Raw genomic sequence first — 15802 nt, 5'->3', positions numbered from 1 at the left:
TGTCGGATCATGTGTTATCTCATGAGTCATTTTCCAAGGGTCAAAGGAACCAACCCACCCTTAGGAATTTCTTAAGGATAAGGCTAATCCATGGCTGTAAGCCCAATATTACAACACCCACATAAAGAACACAGACATTTCTATTATCCAACTAGATGAGAATCCTTTTATCTTTAGAAGGGTATGTGCATATCCTCATCTTTATACTGCTGTTATTATCCTCAAATCAAGATTTTACCCATCAACGCATAGATAAATAAAGAAGCTCTTCAATAATAGACCAAAGTTAAATAATTAAAACTAAATGTTCATTAGGAGCAAATATCCTTAACTAGATCAAATGTAGATCGTTATTTCTTGAAAGTAGAATGAAAATCCTACAAAAATTGCAACCAAATGTTAAATCCAATGATTCCTAATTAAAGAAACTACAGCTTATTACCTTGGTCCTTGGTGCAACTTTAATAGTTCTGGAGCTTCATTCTCATACTTAGTCACAAACTTCTCAAAGAACTTTACATCCGTCAAACTTAATACAGAATACTTTAATTTGTGCGTGATCAAGCCCTTTGAGAGCAAAACTTCAATAATTGTCCACCTCGGAATTATCCTCTTCTCCAAGCTAAACCCAAGTAAGTTTGGGTATTTCACAAGAGCAGAAGGCTCCCAATTCAATTTGTTCATGAAAAAATCTAACCCATCCCTGATCTTCTTCTCTGAAATAGCTATGCACATGGGCTGGTTTCTGATAGCCAAACAAATATCATCCTCAGACCATCCAAAGCCCCTATATATCCCTAGTTTCGCTTCTTTACTAGCCTTGCTCATCCCTGAAACTATATGAAGCGCATATGCAAACATCATGCTAGAGGGATTGAAACCCATCTCACCAATTTCGTTAACCATCTCAAGGAACCGATTATTGTTCCGAGTTAGAATCCGAGGTCGGAGCATTATAATTTTTACAATATTCGATTCAGGCACACCAATATCTCGCAAGATTTGGATTTTTGGTGTTGTGGTCTTTTGAAGATTGAATATGAGAATCCATGAGGAGGAGGAAGAGCTAGTGATGGCAGCAGCGACATTTTCGTCGGTGTGAAGCAGAGACTTTAAAAAATTGAAAGAAGGGATGATAAGGGATTTTAAGCTTCTTGTGAGAAAGTTGGGGTCTGAAGAGAGGATCTTGGCAATGTTGGGATTTGAAATTCCAATCTTTTTGAGAAATTGAAGTTTGGGGTCAAGGGTTTTGTTTGGATTGGCCAAGAGGAGTAAGGGGCGTCTGATAATGAGATTTGAGATCTGGGCGTTGGTAAATCCATTGTTTTTAAAGTAATTGAGGATTGAATCAGGTTTAGATGTGTCCTTAAGGTGGATTTTCTTTGAAACTGAAAGGGCAGATTCTGGTGAGAGTCCACATGAGTTTATGAGGTAAGAAACTGTGAAGGAGGATGGATCATTTGTGTAGGAGGTTTTATAGATGAATCTAAGATATGGGTTGTGAAGGATTTTGAAATGGGTTGTTGGATCTCTAGTTCTCCTGACTTGAGTTAGTAAATTTTTACTGAGAAAACTATTAAACATTGCATGAAAAAGAAGAAGATTGACTCTTCATAGTATTAGCACTTACAGGTTTGTGAGGACTGAGGAGCAATACTCTGCATCAGGAGTGTGGAGGATAGAGCCCTAGCATCCTAGTTCCTTTCTGTTTAAATTTAGAGAGCTGCTAGTGGCAGTTTGGCACTCCATATTTTACTTATTGCACCTTTATTAAAATAACTAAAACAAGTTAAGTAAAAGTTAGGATGCCAATAGAAAACTCTCTCTCTCTCTCTCTGTGTTTAGGTATCCGTATGTTAGATTTTAGGATTTTGCATGAGCCTAATCCTAATTGTAATGAACTGTTGAAGTTGTTTGAATGTGACAAATATAATGCTTTCTAATGTCGAGGTAATTACTTGAAGTTTTTGCAGTGTTTGAATGGTGTGTTATAATCTTCTATTAGGATTGAGAAATAATCTTAAGAAATTGGAGTGTAATAGGTAAACGTTGGGTGCCAATGGCAGTTCTCTAAATTTATTTAATGGTGGCTTAGAAATTTCCTTCTGCGTTTTAATGTTAGAGATACCCATGTGTTTTGAAATTGATGACATGCCTCTCTTGACCTCAGTCTTCTCAATAAAACTAATAGACAATGACTCAAATGCCCTCATCTTTAACCTCTAGCCCATATTTTTCTTATCAAAACCAGTCATCTAATTCAACCTTTTGGGAAGAAATTTTTTCAGTTGAAAATTATGAAATTTTGGGTAGAAAAATCTATGGTTTTCTATAAAAGAACTAATTCTATGAACTGAAGATAAAGTTGAGTAGATAAAAAATTACCATGGAGGTTGAAGAGCTTTATGATTGGTTATGTAAAGAAATTAAAATCAAGAGTTTTTTAATAGAGATTAAAGATGAGAGCATTTGAGTCTTTTTCATTAGTCTATTGAGAAGATTGAGGTCAAGCAAGGTTACGTTATAATTTTTAAAACACAAGAGGGTATATCTAATATTCACGAAAACATAGAAGGGGAGGGGGGTTGTGGTTGTCTAAATTACATTTTATTTAATATTCTATAATAACATATTCAAAAGATGAGGCATTTAAGTCTTTTTCACTATCAAGAATTCAATATATCACTTGTTTACTAGCAATTTCCTCTCCCATCGTTTATTGACCTAAATCATTGATTGTGTTAATCATGTTATAAAGATTCTTGATAAGGCTCTCTCACTTACCTGGTGTTTGCGATGTGCGGGCGTTGCACATGCGTTGGGACTAATCCTTGGACAAGACATGGTCTATGAATTGGGACCAGTCCACTACCCATAGGTAGGGGTGCAACTTGGTTCAGGTTAGAGCAAAATCAGAATCGAACCGATCAAGATCGATTATATTATGTGAGAACCATAACCGAACCGATTTGTTTTATAACCGAACCAATTCAAACCGATCTTATTTCGGTTTGGTTCGGTTCGTTTCCATGGTTTGCCAAGGAAGAGTCAAATTCCCTCCATCTCTCCCATTGTCAGATTGTTTTGCAGCTTGAGAGAGTGACAGAGAGAGAGAGAGTGAGAGGAAGGGACACACCGTCGCAGTTCGCACCGACGCAAACGCAGATACAGTCGCAGGTCACACCGTCTCAAACGCAGAAAGAGAGAGAGAGAGAGAGAGATGAGCGGGTGACTACCGGTGGCAGCCGCAGAGGTGAGAGCTCAGAGACGAGAGAGAGAGAGAGAGAGACGAGGGTTCTGTAAAAAATTAAATTAAAAATTAAAATATAAATCTAATATTTTATTTTATATTAATATTGGTTCGATTTTTGGTTTGGTTCGGTTTTTTATATTATCTGAACTAAGAATCAAGTCGAATTCATTGGTTTTTTATTTTATAAACCCGAAATCGAACTGATACCCATCTAAACCAAACCAAAGCAATCCAAATTCTACGGTTTGGTTTGATTCTCGGTTTGGACCGAATTAAGTTGCACCCCTACCTACATGGATACCCAATTATCAATAATATAAAAAAAAAGATCCCCGACAAGAAATGAGACAGTTAATCATATATTAGCTAAGCATAAATTGGTGTTATTAATATTAGATAAAATACTCATCGCCATCGAGAATTAAACAGATTGAATGGTAATGATCGAACCTCAAGGAAGGTATGTTACATGTTTCAAAACACAAGAGGGTATATCTAATAGTCACTAGAACGCAAGGTTTGGGGGGGCTCTAAATCACATTTGATTTAATATACTATATTTGTATTCAAATAATAACATATTCATTTCTTTCTTATTATATATATGGGAATGCTAACGTCCAATACTTCATGGAGACATTAGCATTGTCTAACACTCTTTTTTTTTCAAAAAATACCCCTCCTTGTTTTATATTTTATTGAAAAAGATATGGGTGTATTAGTTTTTTTTACACAATAAATGCTTATTTATATAATAAATGTTATGAGAATTTAAGTATTTTGAATTAAATATATTTTTTTGGTAAAAGCTTTAGCAATCAATGCCAATATAATAAATGCATTTATTATGTAAAAGTCTAATACACCCTTTTTTTTCACTAAAAGACCAAACGAGGAGGGATATTTTTAGGTAAAAAAGTGTTGGACAATGCTAATAGCCCCATGAGATCTTGAACGTTAACATTCCCCTTATATATATATATATATAGGGGACGGTTCAACAGCCCTAAAGTTTGCCAAGTTTGGTGCCAAACATTTTTCAAAATATGGGTTAGAAGCTTTGGAATGAGCTTATTTTTTGCGAGGATGATCTCTATGATGAGGAGATCATCCTCACCAAAAATCAGTCTATTCCAAAACTTCTAACCCCATAAAAAGTGATTTACAAAAATTGGACGGTCCACGATTCTTCAACTTGTAAACTAGGGTTAGAAGTTTCAAAATGAGTTGGTTTTTTGTGAGGATGATCTTTTCATCGTAGAGATCATCCTCAAAAAAAATCAGCATATTCCAAAACTTCTAACCCCATCAAAAGTGATTTACAAAAAATGTTTGGCACCAAACTTGACAAACTTTAGGACTGCCGAACCGCTCCCATATATATATATAATGGGGGCGGTTCAAGGGCCATATGAGAAGACATATGAAAAAACTTTCGTTTTTCAAAATAAGAGTTAAAGAGTTAGAGGTTTTGGATTGAGCTGATTTTTTCAAGGATGGTCACTATGATGAAAAGATCATTCTCACAAAAAATCAGCTTAATCAGAAACTTCTAAATCCATCAAAAGTGATTTACAAATTAGTGATAAAAATTGGTAAAAAATCGACGGTCCACATTCTAAATCACTTTTAATGGGGTTAGAAGTTTCAGATTTGGCTGATTTTTTTTTTTTTTTTTTTGGATGATCTTCCCATCATAGAGATCATCCTCACAAAAAATCAGCTCAGTCCAAAATTTCTAACCCATATTTTAAAATTTTATTAAAAACGAAAGTTTTTACATATGTTTTCTCATATGACCCTTGAACCTGACCCATATATGATAGGTGGATTAGTTGATGATCTTGATTGCAATGTAGAAACCTCAGTTCTGATTCCCTTTTTATTGGAATTGATTAAACTTAAGTCTAAAATGGAGTCAAACCGATAAGAACCATAATTTTAGGTTTTGTTTGAAGGGTGCCAACTGGAACATGAAACCAATTTATTTAATCATTTCATGATTGAAAGTTTAACTACATTTTAAAATTAATATGTAATATAATAAGTTCTTCAATTTTTTTATATCATCACATGAAGGGGTAAATTTGATGTCAAGATCCATCAACGTTGAATTTACTCATTTTTTCACATAGTATATATAAACCATACATTGGAGTTTAAAATGGATCATCTCTTCTAAAACTTTAGTACTTGTAAAGAAAATGATTTTTAATTTTTGAAAAAAAAAATCATTAACTCTTATTCCTAATGAAACAAATTAAGATTAAATTGATACTTTGTACATAATATGTTAATTTTTTTAAAAGGAAAAAACTTTTATAAATATCTAAAATATTTTTTTTTCCATTCGATACTTACAAAGAACCGAAACCAATGGGTATCCATGTTTCTTGTGGTTCATGTTCAACTTATTTTAAAGTCCAAACCAGAAATTACTAAATTGCAATTACAATATTAGAAATCTCCTACAAACTTATCTAGCTTTGACCCAGCAACTCCACAGTGAATCATTAACCACTACGTCACATACAAACTTCATTAAATCAGCCATATTCCAGACTCCTATCTTTCTGATGCAAAGCCCTCCCTCTTCAATAGAACTTCTCCATAAAAACTGAGCAAATATTATAGACTCATTCTTCTTAATGGCATCATTTGGAATACAAGAGGAAAGAACTTCAAAAGACCTACTAAGAATAGATATAGAGAGCTACTATTGGCAACTTTACTTTTATTTATTACACCCCAATTTATTAAATTATTTATCACACCCCAGTTAAAGAATAAAACACACTCATAAAAGATTACCAAGTTTTGACTCAAATAATAGTCTCGGCATTACAAAACATTATAACACTTGTTAAAACAATTTCATGAGTTGTTTACAATTATGATTAGCCTAATATAAAATCCTAAACAAAGAAAAATAGAAATCTAGTGAAAAGAAGAAGAAAGAGAGAGAGAGAGAGATTCTATTGGCACCCCAAATTTTACTTATTCTCAACTATTTACTCATTTTCTTTATTTTCAATTGGGTGTAATAAGTAAACGTTAGGGTGACAATAGCAGCTCTCTAGATTTAGTGAGCTTAATGAACTCATGGCCTACTTGTGAAGGATAAAAGCTGAGATTCCACCTTGCTAATTGGTGCAACATTCTGTCTATCCAATAGAAAGGAAAATAATTGTGAAGACCCAAAATATAACTGATGTGTAGGACACCCTCATTGAATGATAACTCATTAAGATACTATTTATTTTAGAGTTGTGATAATCTGACTACCCCACGTGGCACACTCAATTGACTCTCCTGATGAGACAAGTTTGGAACAGTAGGTCTATATGCCTCGGGATACATGGTTCTCTTGGGATACACTTTTATCTGGGGAAGTGCAGTTTTGTATCCTGAGGCGTATGGATATATGATTCCCGAACTTGTCACATCAAGAGAGTCAATTGAGTGTGCCACGTGGGGTAGTCAGATTATCGCGATTCTTCTTTTTATTTGTTTTATATTTTTGCAGAACCAAGGTATCTAAGCCTCATAGAGCATCCGTCTAATCCTCGGGGCTGCCCCTCATATGCACTAAGTAAGTTCTAGGATAATATCATCTACAAAAATTAGATGGGAAACAAAGAGAACTCCAAGCTGAAAAGAACATCATGAATATCACCAGTGCTGGTGATATTTTCTTCAAGTAGCTAGACATGAAACATCCATTAGGACGATAAAGAATCATCCCGTGTCTAAGACCACATTAGCTAGAAAATTACTCATGACTGGACAAAACACTTCCTTATATTGCATTAATAAATTTAAATTATTTCTTTTATTGAATGTGAACTTTCCTTTGATATGTAATGACAACTATGTCCTGCAACTTGATTAATTATGTGAGCCAATTTTTTGACAATCACACCAAACAAAGCCTCGAAAATTCTTGTCTCTTGCTTGTACAGATGGAGAGTTAAGGGGAAAATTATGCCCCTCAAATTTTTTCAAATTTTTTTTATACATATATACCCGTTCAAATTATGATCAATCAACATCGAACATAGGGTAAATTGCCATTTTGTGAGTTGAATTTGACGAAACTACGATTTTGGCTTACTGTTCATTTTAATTCCCAAAACATGAACATGCAAAATTGCAGGTTTTTCAAGTGATGTGATCTCAGGTTTAAAGTGACAAACTTGCTGGTTTTTTCCCCCAAAGTGACAATTAATCTTGCTAGTTTGTATTGCAACTATCTCGCTAAAAGTAGCAAAATCTATGAGATAGTCACTTGATACTTGTGAGATTGTCATTTTAAACTTACAAAATTGTCACTTTAAAATCTTCACAATCGTAAATTTGTCAAAACTTGGTCACATTTTCATAAATATCTCTTAAAGATACCCCCCTCTTTTCAAACTATTATTTCCTCCCTTACCTCAATTCCTTTAGGTTTTCTCAAAGACAATAAAGTTGAAGGATTTAGTTAGAAAGTGTTAGAAGAGGAAAGGCAATGGGTTTTCTTAAAGTTGTGTAAAATCCATTCAGTTATCTCAATTTTTATATCTCACAAAATTATAATAATGGAGTTCACCATTATATTTTATTAAATCATACAAATCTTTAATTCCCCATTAAGGCGTCTATTTATATATATACTATATTTTCTCTTCTTTTATTATTTTTTTACTAAAAAAATGTGGTGAAATTAATAGTTATTGACATTATCAATTGACTATAGTTTGCCCCCTTGGCTGCACTCGCTCCTTGCTATCCTCTCCTCCAGCTACCCATATCATAGTGCTTGACCCAAAAATGCATCACTGTCAAGAATTCAATATATCGCATGTTTACTAGCAATTTCCACTTCCATCATTTATTGACCTAAAACATGGATTGTGTTAATCATGTTATAATCATTGATCCCGAGCGTTAAAGATTCCTGACAAGAAATGAGACAGTTCATCATATACTAGCTTAGCATAAATTGGCGTTATCAACGTTAGACAAAATAATCATCGCCATCGAGAATTAAACAGATTGAATGGTAACGACCGCACCCCATCGGACGGTAAGAAAAATTTCTTGGATTTTGTGTGCCTTGATTGATTGATTGATCAGCTGCTCCCACTACTTGTACACATGGAGATAATCAAGAGATAGGTGTATTCTAGATACCCAAGCTATGATATCAAATTGACAAATATAGTGCCACCAACCTTGGAAAAGCCAAGTGTAGAACTATTTTGTTGTTTTCTCACCTAATCTTCTATTTAATCGCGCATAACGAAGTGAACAACCCACAGAAAATCATAGAAACAAGGGTTAGAGAGAGAGAGAGAGAGTTTGTGAGAAATTTGCAAGTGAAATGATGGAAGAAGTTGTAGTGATAGTAGGAGTTGGTCCCTCTGGCCTTGCAACATCTGCATGCCTAAACCCACTCTCCATTCCCAATGTTATCCTTGAAAAGGAAAATTATTCAGCCTCGATGTGGAAGAGCCAAACATATGATCGATTAAAACTGCATATTGCAAAAGAATTTTGCAGTCTCCCTCATATGCCATACCCATCATCTACGCCCAAATATATGTGCAAACAAAGCTTCATCCATTACATGAATGAGTACGTATGGAAATTTAAAATAAACCCTATGTACTGTCGATTAGTGCAATCGGCGACTTATGACCCCATGGATGAGAAATGGTTGATCGAAGCTAGGAACACGATATCTAACGATATCGAGATGTACATGGCACCATTCCTAGTTATTGCTAGTGGGGAAAATAGTGAGTGTATCATCCCTGATATACATGGATTATAATGTTTTAGAGGAGAGAAAAAAACATTCAATTGAGTATAAAGTCAGGTAGTGAGTACAGAGGGAAAGATGAGATGTTATGTGCGGGAGACTGCAAAATTCTTTTGCAATATGCAGTTTTAATCGGTCGTATGTTCGGTTCTTCCACATCGAGGCCGAATAATTTTCCTTTCCAAGGATAGCATTGGGAATGAAGAGTAGGTTTAGGCATGCAGATGTTGCAAGGCCAGAGGGACCAGCTCCTACTATCACTACAACTTCTTCCATTATTTCACTTGCAAATTTCTCACAAACTCTCTCTCTCTCTCTCTCTGCTACTTCACTATCTAACCTTTGTTTCTATGATTTTCTGTGGGTTGTTCACTTCGTTATGTGCGGTTGGGTGTGGGAACTCGGGGCTGGAGGTCGCTTACAATCTCTGTAATTTCGGAGCAAGAACAGCTATTGTTGTGCGGAACCCAGTGAGTTTCTTGTGTGCTCTAATACTTTTTTACTTGTTTAAAATTGAATTTTTAAGTTATAATTGGGTCTGTAACTTGTGTGCGTGGCGCATGCAATTGAGTGGTTTTTTTTTTTTTTTTTTGAGATAGTTTAATTTAAACCATTCCTGAAACTGAGATAGAGACCTAATGGACTATATTGGAAAAGACTAGCCTCAAACGATGTTTAAGGATTTCCATCAAACAAACAGGTTGGGATGGAAGGATGTTCCGTTGGGATGTGGACTTCATTCGATCTCTAGTAGATATGAACAGGTCTCGGAAAATTGGGTTTTTTTTTTATTTTTTTTATGGTGGACATCAAACGTGGTTGGAGATGACAAAGTCCAACGTTACCATGTAGTTATGCCCGACACCACGCGGCAATTTCCTGGCTTATCAAGAGTCGGTGAAGAGCCGATGGTTTGATAGAAAGAGTGACCCATGTCACTTTTTGTGTGGATGGGTCCAAATTAGAACAGTTACAGTTATCTTTCTAGTCTTGTAAAATTAGATCCACGTGGCGCCTTAATGGAAACTTTGAAGTATTTCAAACACTCAGGGCCGTTGATGAATTGAATTAGACATTAAATATGATATCATCATATTTGATCAGGACTTGATTCAATAAAGATCCGATTATTCAGATCAAATGGGAGACCCGATCCAATATCTGGATCAAATATTATGTCTAGATCTGACATTGACCCAATCCAATAATAAGTGGGATCCAAATGTTGAGACTGATAGGAATCCGAATCGGTATTGGTCACAAACCTGGTTTATTCCAAACCTTTTTCAATCCGCTCCAGATGACCTTGATCCAATCAATGTATGTTCTTGGGTCACTATGTGCAGGTCCACGTGCTCAACAAGGAAGAAAATTTAAATTCAAAATTAATTATTATGTTTGGATACTTTTGAGAAAGAAAATTTGGGATGGTCTTGAGAAGGAAGGGTGGATCATGGCGTCATCATTTTTTATTAGTTTGTCTTTTTTTTTCCTTTTCTTTTCTTTTCTTCTTCTTCCTTTTCTCCTCATTCTCCATCTTCTCTTACTATCTTATCTCCCTTAAACTCTTTTTTTCTCTTTATTTTATTATAGGTAGTAAGGTTACCTTGAATATTGGAAAGAACATAATAGGTGACACAGATTGAAGAATGGAGATTTTGGATTTCCTCAAGATATTTAATTAAACTTTAAAGGTAAGTCTGCAAACAATTATTTTGATATTTACAAATAAAAGATAAATAAATATTACATATTTATTTTTCTTATCTATGAGATGGAATGAATTATGATTCACATGATTGTAATTGCATGATGGCTTTGAGATGAATTGATGAGATGAATGTACAAAATAAAATTATTTAGAGCATGGTGATAAAAATGTTATGAAATGAATAAGTATGGCGTAGGTCCTTGGGGCTAAGACTTAAGACCCAAAAGTCCTCGGGGAAGGTCTCCGAGTGGGACAAAGAGTCCCACCGAGTTTTAATGAAAATCAATGATGATGGTCATAGCTGAGCCGGTGCGAAATTTAGCAACCATTGCATGCATTTAAATATATTAAAAATGCTTATGTTATTATTTTTTTTTTTATCTTTAATTTGTATGTATAAAATGAATTTTGTATGTGTAAAAAGAATTGTTATTGTAGAATTGTTTTTATTACAAGCTTTGGCTTACCGACATTATCAATTTCCATTTCAAATTTGACGATGATCCCGACAACATAGATGATTTGGAGTGAAGATTGATGAGAATCTGATATTTTATTTTTCTTTTACTTTATACCACTAAGGCTCTTATGTAAGATTTAACTTCGGAAAATATTGATCCATGAGATTTGAATATGTTGTTAGGTTTTTATTTTTATTATTATTGTTGAAGTTCTTATATTATAAATGATGGATTTTCGAGTAATAAATCATGTTTAGTGATTTATTATGATATATTAAAGTAAAATAATAAGATTTACAAAGTATTAGAATCTTCCTCAAATATTCTCAAATAAACATGTTTCTTTAAACCCCCAAAATTCGTTGAAAGGGCAATAACAACATTTTTTGTTTTAAAAATTCCTTTTAGACTAATATTTGATAAAAAAGAGTGCTAAAGAGTTCATATTTTTTCAAAATGAACTTTTTGATACATATTTTCAAAACTAGATCTTAGGAGTCACTGTCCCAAATATTTTAGTTGACAGAAATAATATTGTTCTAGACATTTGTTCACATAATTGCAAAATTTTGTACATAATTTTTTGACTTCAAATCCATGATTCTAAAAATAATTATATACCGAGAAGGATGTATTATATTTGTTGTAAAAAGCAATGAGAGTTGTTTATTATCACAAAAAAATGAGACCTTATTCTATTTTCGTAAGCTTTTAATAATTTAAAAAAAAAAAATAGGATAGAACGACGTATTTATGTTTTCATAAGTACACACCGATGTTATTCTAAAATTTTGAAGGTCTTTTGTAATGATTCAATTCTTCACTAAAACAGAAAAGTTATAGCCATCGTAAAGATCTTTCCAACCATATAGGGTAGGTTCTTAGATTCCAAATATTGATTTTTTTTCAAAGAGTTTTTATTCCAATTTAATTAATATTTCTAATTTCATTATTTGAGATTGAGCTCGTTTAGGGGTTGTCCATTGCCAACGTAGGAAAATAATTGATTTTCATCGGAAAAAAAATGAAAGTTATACATTTTAAAGTTTATTTTACAGAATAATAAGGAACATAGACTTAATATATAATTTGAACTAATTAGAAATTATAAATGAAGTAAAGGCCGATTCATTCCCAAATTATGACACTATTATTTACCAAAGTCAAATGTGAAGACTCCAAATTTTCTTCTAAGTTATTCAAACTTTGAGGGTTTAATTATGATTTAAATATCAAGGTAGGTTCTACTTCTCTTTCTCCCTCTCAGTAAAATCCTACGTTTTATTGAAATTTTTCATACTTTTTTTCAAAAATCAAACCTTATTTAATTTTAAGACTGAAATACGTTGAAGATTATAACTTTTGAAGTTAAAAAAAAAAAAGAAAATCGATTTGATTTTTTTGGATTGAAGATGATGGTATAGATCAAAACTAATTTTGTTAGAGTTTTTTATCAAATCGGATATTATCAGATATTCGATATATTTTTCGAATTCAAATTCGGATATCAATATTTTTTTTTGGTTTCGAATTCGGATATAGCCCTATCCAATAGGATACCTATCCGTTGACAGCCCCATACAACCCTCTCCTCTGAGTGTATTCTATCTAAACTCAATGAAAATGCCAAAATTTATTCCACCGACTTTGTCTGAAAGAGAGCCATGTGTATAACTGCCTTTGTAGCTTTCACCCTTTCTTAATCTTACCTAACACAGTAAGCAACTCATAGAAACTCTACTCCCAAACTTCAATGTATGCCACGTAATTAAGAATTTGAGAAATTTATAAAAGGTGATATTTATGATTGCCATTGATCAAAATTCTTGATCATGTGGCATGTTTATAGGTGTGAGAGTGGTTTACAACCATCTCCTCTGAGTGTATTCAATACGGACTTTATTGAAATACCAAAAATCGTTCCACCAACTCTGTCAAAACTAGAGCCACGTATGTAACTAATTTTGTTATCTTCACTCTTTCTCCTTTATTTAATCTCACAGAAGCAACTCACAGAAAATCATTGAAATAGAGCTTACAGGGGCAAGTAAGAAAGAAATATGACAGTCTAAGCAAGAATTGTGCATGTGAAATAGAAGAAGTTATAGTGATTGTAGATGGTAGTTTCTCTCGCCTTGCAACATCGATATGCCTAAACCTATTCCTTGTCCCCTAACAATACCCTTGAAAGAGTTGATTGTTTAGTCTTGATGTGGAGAAACTGAGCTTATGATGAATTAAAACTTCATTTCACAAAGAAATCTTGTTGTCTTCCCTTTATGTCATACCCTTCCTCCTCACCAATATATATTTCTAAACAAAGTTTCATAGAGATAGTTTACTATCTTTGTACCTTTGGTGCAAGAGCATGCATTGTTTTATGGAGCTCGGTGAGTTTCTTAATTAGTTTGAGTGATTTTAGTTACTTATTTTAAATTTACATTTTAAGTAATAAATGGGTCTATTAGAACTTCCTTGCATGACACATGCAAGATTCCTCTTGATCCTTGCTAGGAGATTCTCCATAGGCAAGGGCCAGGGAGGGTAGTTTCCCCGGCCTCCTCCCCCAACCCCATCCTAAGTTTTTTTATTTTTTATTTTTTATTATGATTTTAAATACTCCCTAAATTTTTATGATTATTTAAGATACATCCTAGATTTTGATGGCTTGCTCCCTTTCATTTAGTTGTTACCTTCCCTTTTAAATTTTTTACCATCACCCTCCTATTTTTTGGTTGATTTAGATATTCCCTATGATTTAGTGAGTATTTGAGATTTTTAGACTGACAAAACACTAAATACCCCTCTATTTTCAACCCACTGTAACAAAAATCCTAATTTTTCTTCCTAAAACCAATCATCTTCAAGCTCTTCTAACGATATCAAGTTATACATGGCAGAGTTCCTACTTCCTAGTTATTGCTAGTGGAGAAAATGGTTAGGGTTTCATCCCTGATATACAAGGATTAGAATGTTTTACAGGAGAGAAGAAACATTCTATTGAGTATAAATCAGGGAGTGTGTACAGAGGGAAGGATGTTTTGGTGGTAGGGTGTGGGAACTCAGGGATGGAGATTGCTTACGTCTCTGTAATTTTGGAGTGAAGACTGGTATCTTCGTACGGAATCCTGTGAGTTTTCTTCTGTATTTTAATATCCTAGATACTTGTTTTAAATTGAATTTTAAGTTATAATTGGATCTATCACTTGTGTGCATGGAGCATTCAAGGAGTTCTTGACCTCTATATATTAGATTCTGAACTAGGCACAGTAGAGAAGAACCCTACACAGTCAGAGATTTCTTATTACACGCGCACACACACACACACACAAAAAGAGAGCTTCATGCACACCCACAACTGGTACGAAAATCCTACACCTAATAGGCTGTTTGAGCTTTTCCATGAATGAAACAGGTTGGGATAGGATTGTGAGGATGTTCCCTTGGGATGTCCATAGGGTGGATATCTAGGAGAACTGTACAGATCTCGTGGAAAATTGAGTTTTTTTTTTTTTTTCATGGTGGACATCATCAAACGTAGTTGGACACGTCGACACCACGTGGCAAAAATTTGGTCCATCAAGTGTCGGTGAAGAGCTGATGGTTTGATGGGAAATTTTTTTTTGGATTGAAAAAAGTGTCCTGTGTGTCACTTTTGGGTGGATGGGTCCAAATTAGGACAGTGACGGTTATCGTTGCAGTTTGGCGTATTTGATCCACGTGGCATCCTTAATGGGTCCCTCTCTTGTGTGGAAACTATAAAGTATGTCACACACTCATATTAGATCAGGACTTGATTCAATAAAGATCCGATCCGATCCGATAATTTAGATCAATTCGGATACCCGATCCAATATCTGGATCAAATATGTCCAGATCTGACATTGACCCAATCCAATGATAGGTAGGATCCAAATGGTGAGACCGATAGAATCTGAATGGATTAATAAATCCTGATCAAGTAAGGTATTGGTCACAAACCTGGTTTATTCCAAAACTTATTCAATCCGCTCCAGATGACCTTGATCCAATAACATATATACGTTATCAAATAATCTTATTCTTGCGTCATCATGTGCAGGTCCACGTGCTCAACAAGGAAATGGTGAATATGGGAATGGTCTTGCTTAAATACCTCCAATGTAATGTAGTGGACCATCTCATCACGCTTTTTCCTTAATTACTGTACGGTGATTAGAGCAAGTATGCTTAAATACCTCCAATGTAATGGGAAATACTCTATAAAAGAAAATATCACTATTCGTTGTAATTTTTTTTTCCATTCTTTTTGGATGGTTTCTATAATTCCTTATTTATTTATTTTTCTTTGGCACATTATACAATGGAAAAATATTTTAGTGAAAAATACTATATTGACTTCCTACAACACTGTGTTGATGTGATGTGGAGGTCTGCTCAGAATCATAGTTGTTTGAGTCGTGATCGAGTAATATTGAAATTGACATTGTTTCCTACATTGGTGTGAGCAAATAAATAAGTTGATTTACAAATTATAAAATCTTTATTTTTTTTCTAACCACATATGTTAATTAAAATAGAGTTACTATTGC

General features: G+C 33.9%; 1 protein-coding gene and 1 long non-coding RNA gene across 3 annotated transcripts; one reads left to right on the top strand and one right to left on the bottom strand.

Moving 5' to 3' along the window:
- Positions 1 to 386: 386 nt before the first annotated feature.
- Positions 387 to 1726, bottom strand: LOC147404185 (uncharacterized). Its single transcript, XM_086440040.1, has one exon. The coding sequence runs from the start codon at positions 1582 to 1584 to the stop codon at positions 439 to 441; it is 1146 nt and encodes a 381-aa protein (XP_086296166.1). The 5' UTR covers positions 1585 to 1726; the 3' UTR covers positions 387 to 438.
- A 10615-nt stretch (positions 1727 to 12341) lies between these two features.
- Positions 12342 to 15615, top strand: LOC147404184 (uncharacterized). 2 transcript variants are annotated; one of them, XR_015177714.1, is made up of 3 exons: positions 12806 to 13621; positions 14132 to 14361; positions 15313 to 15615. It is a non-coding gene; the product is annotated as an uncharacterized LOC147404184 (long non-coding RNA). The 2 variants fall into 2 exon arrangements; XR_015177713.1 differs by having other exon boundaries at positions 12342 to 14361.
- The last annotated feature ends 187 nt before the right edge of the window (positions 15616 to 15802 follow it).

This window comes from Akebia trifoliata, chromosome 4 (assembly GCF_017979445.1).
Source record: "Akebia trifoliata isolate Shusen 1 chromosome 4, ASM1797944v1, whole genome shotgun sequence".
NCBI lineage: Eukaryota > Viridiplantae > Streptophyta > Magnoliopsida > Ranunculales > Lardizabalaceae > Akebia > Akebia trifoliata.
Note: the sequence above shows the minus strand (reverse complement) of the source record. Positions and strands in the feature narration are given on the sequence as shown.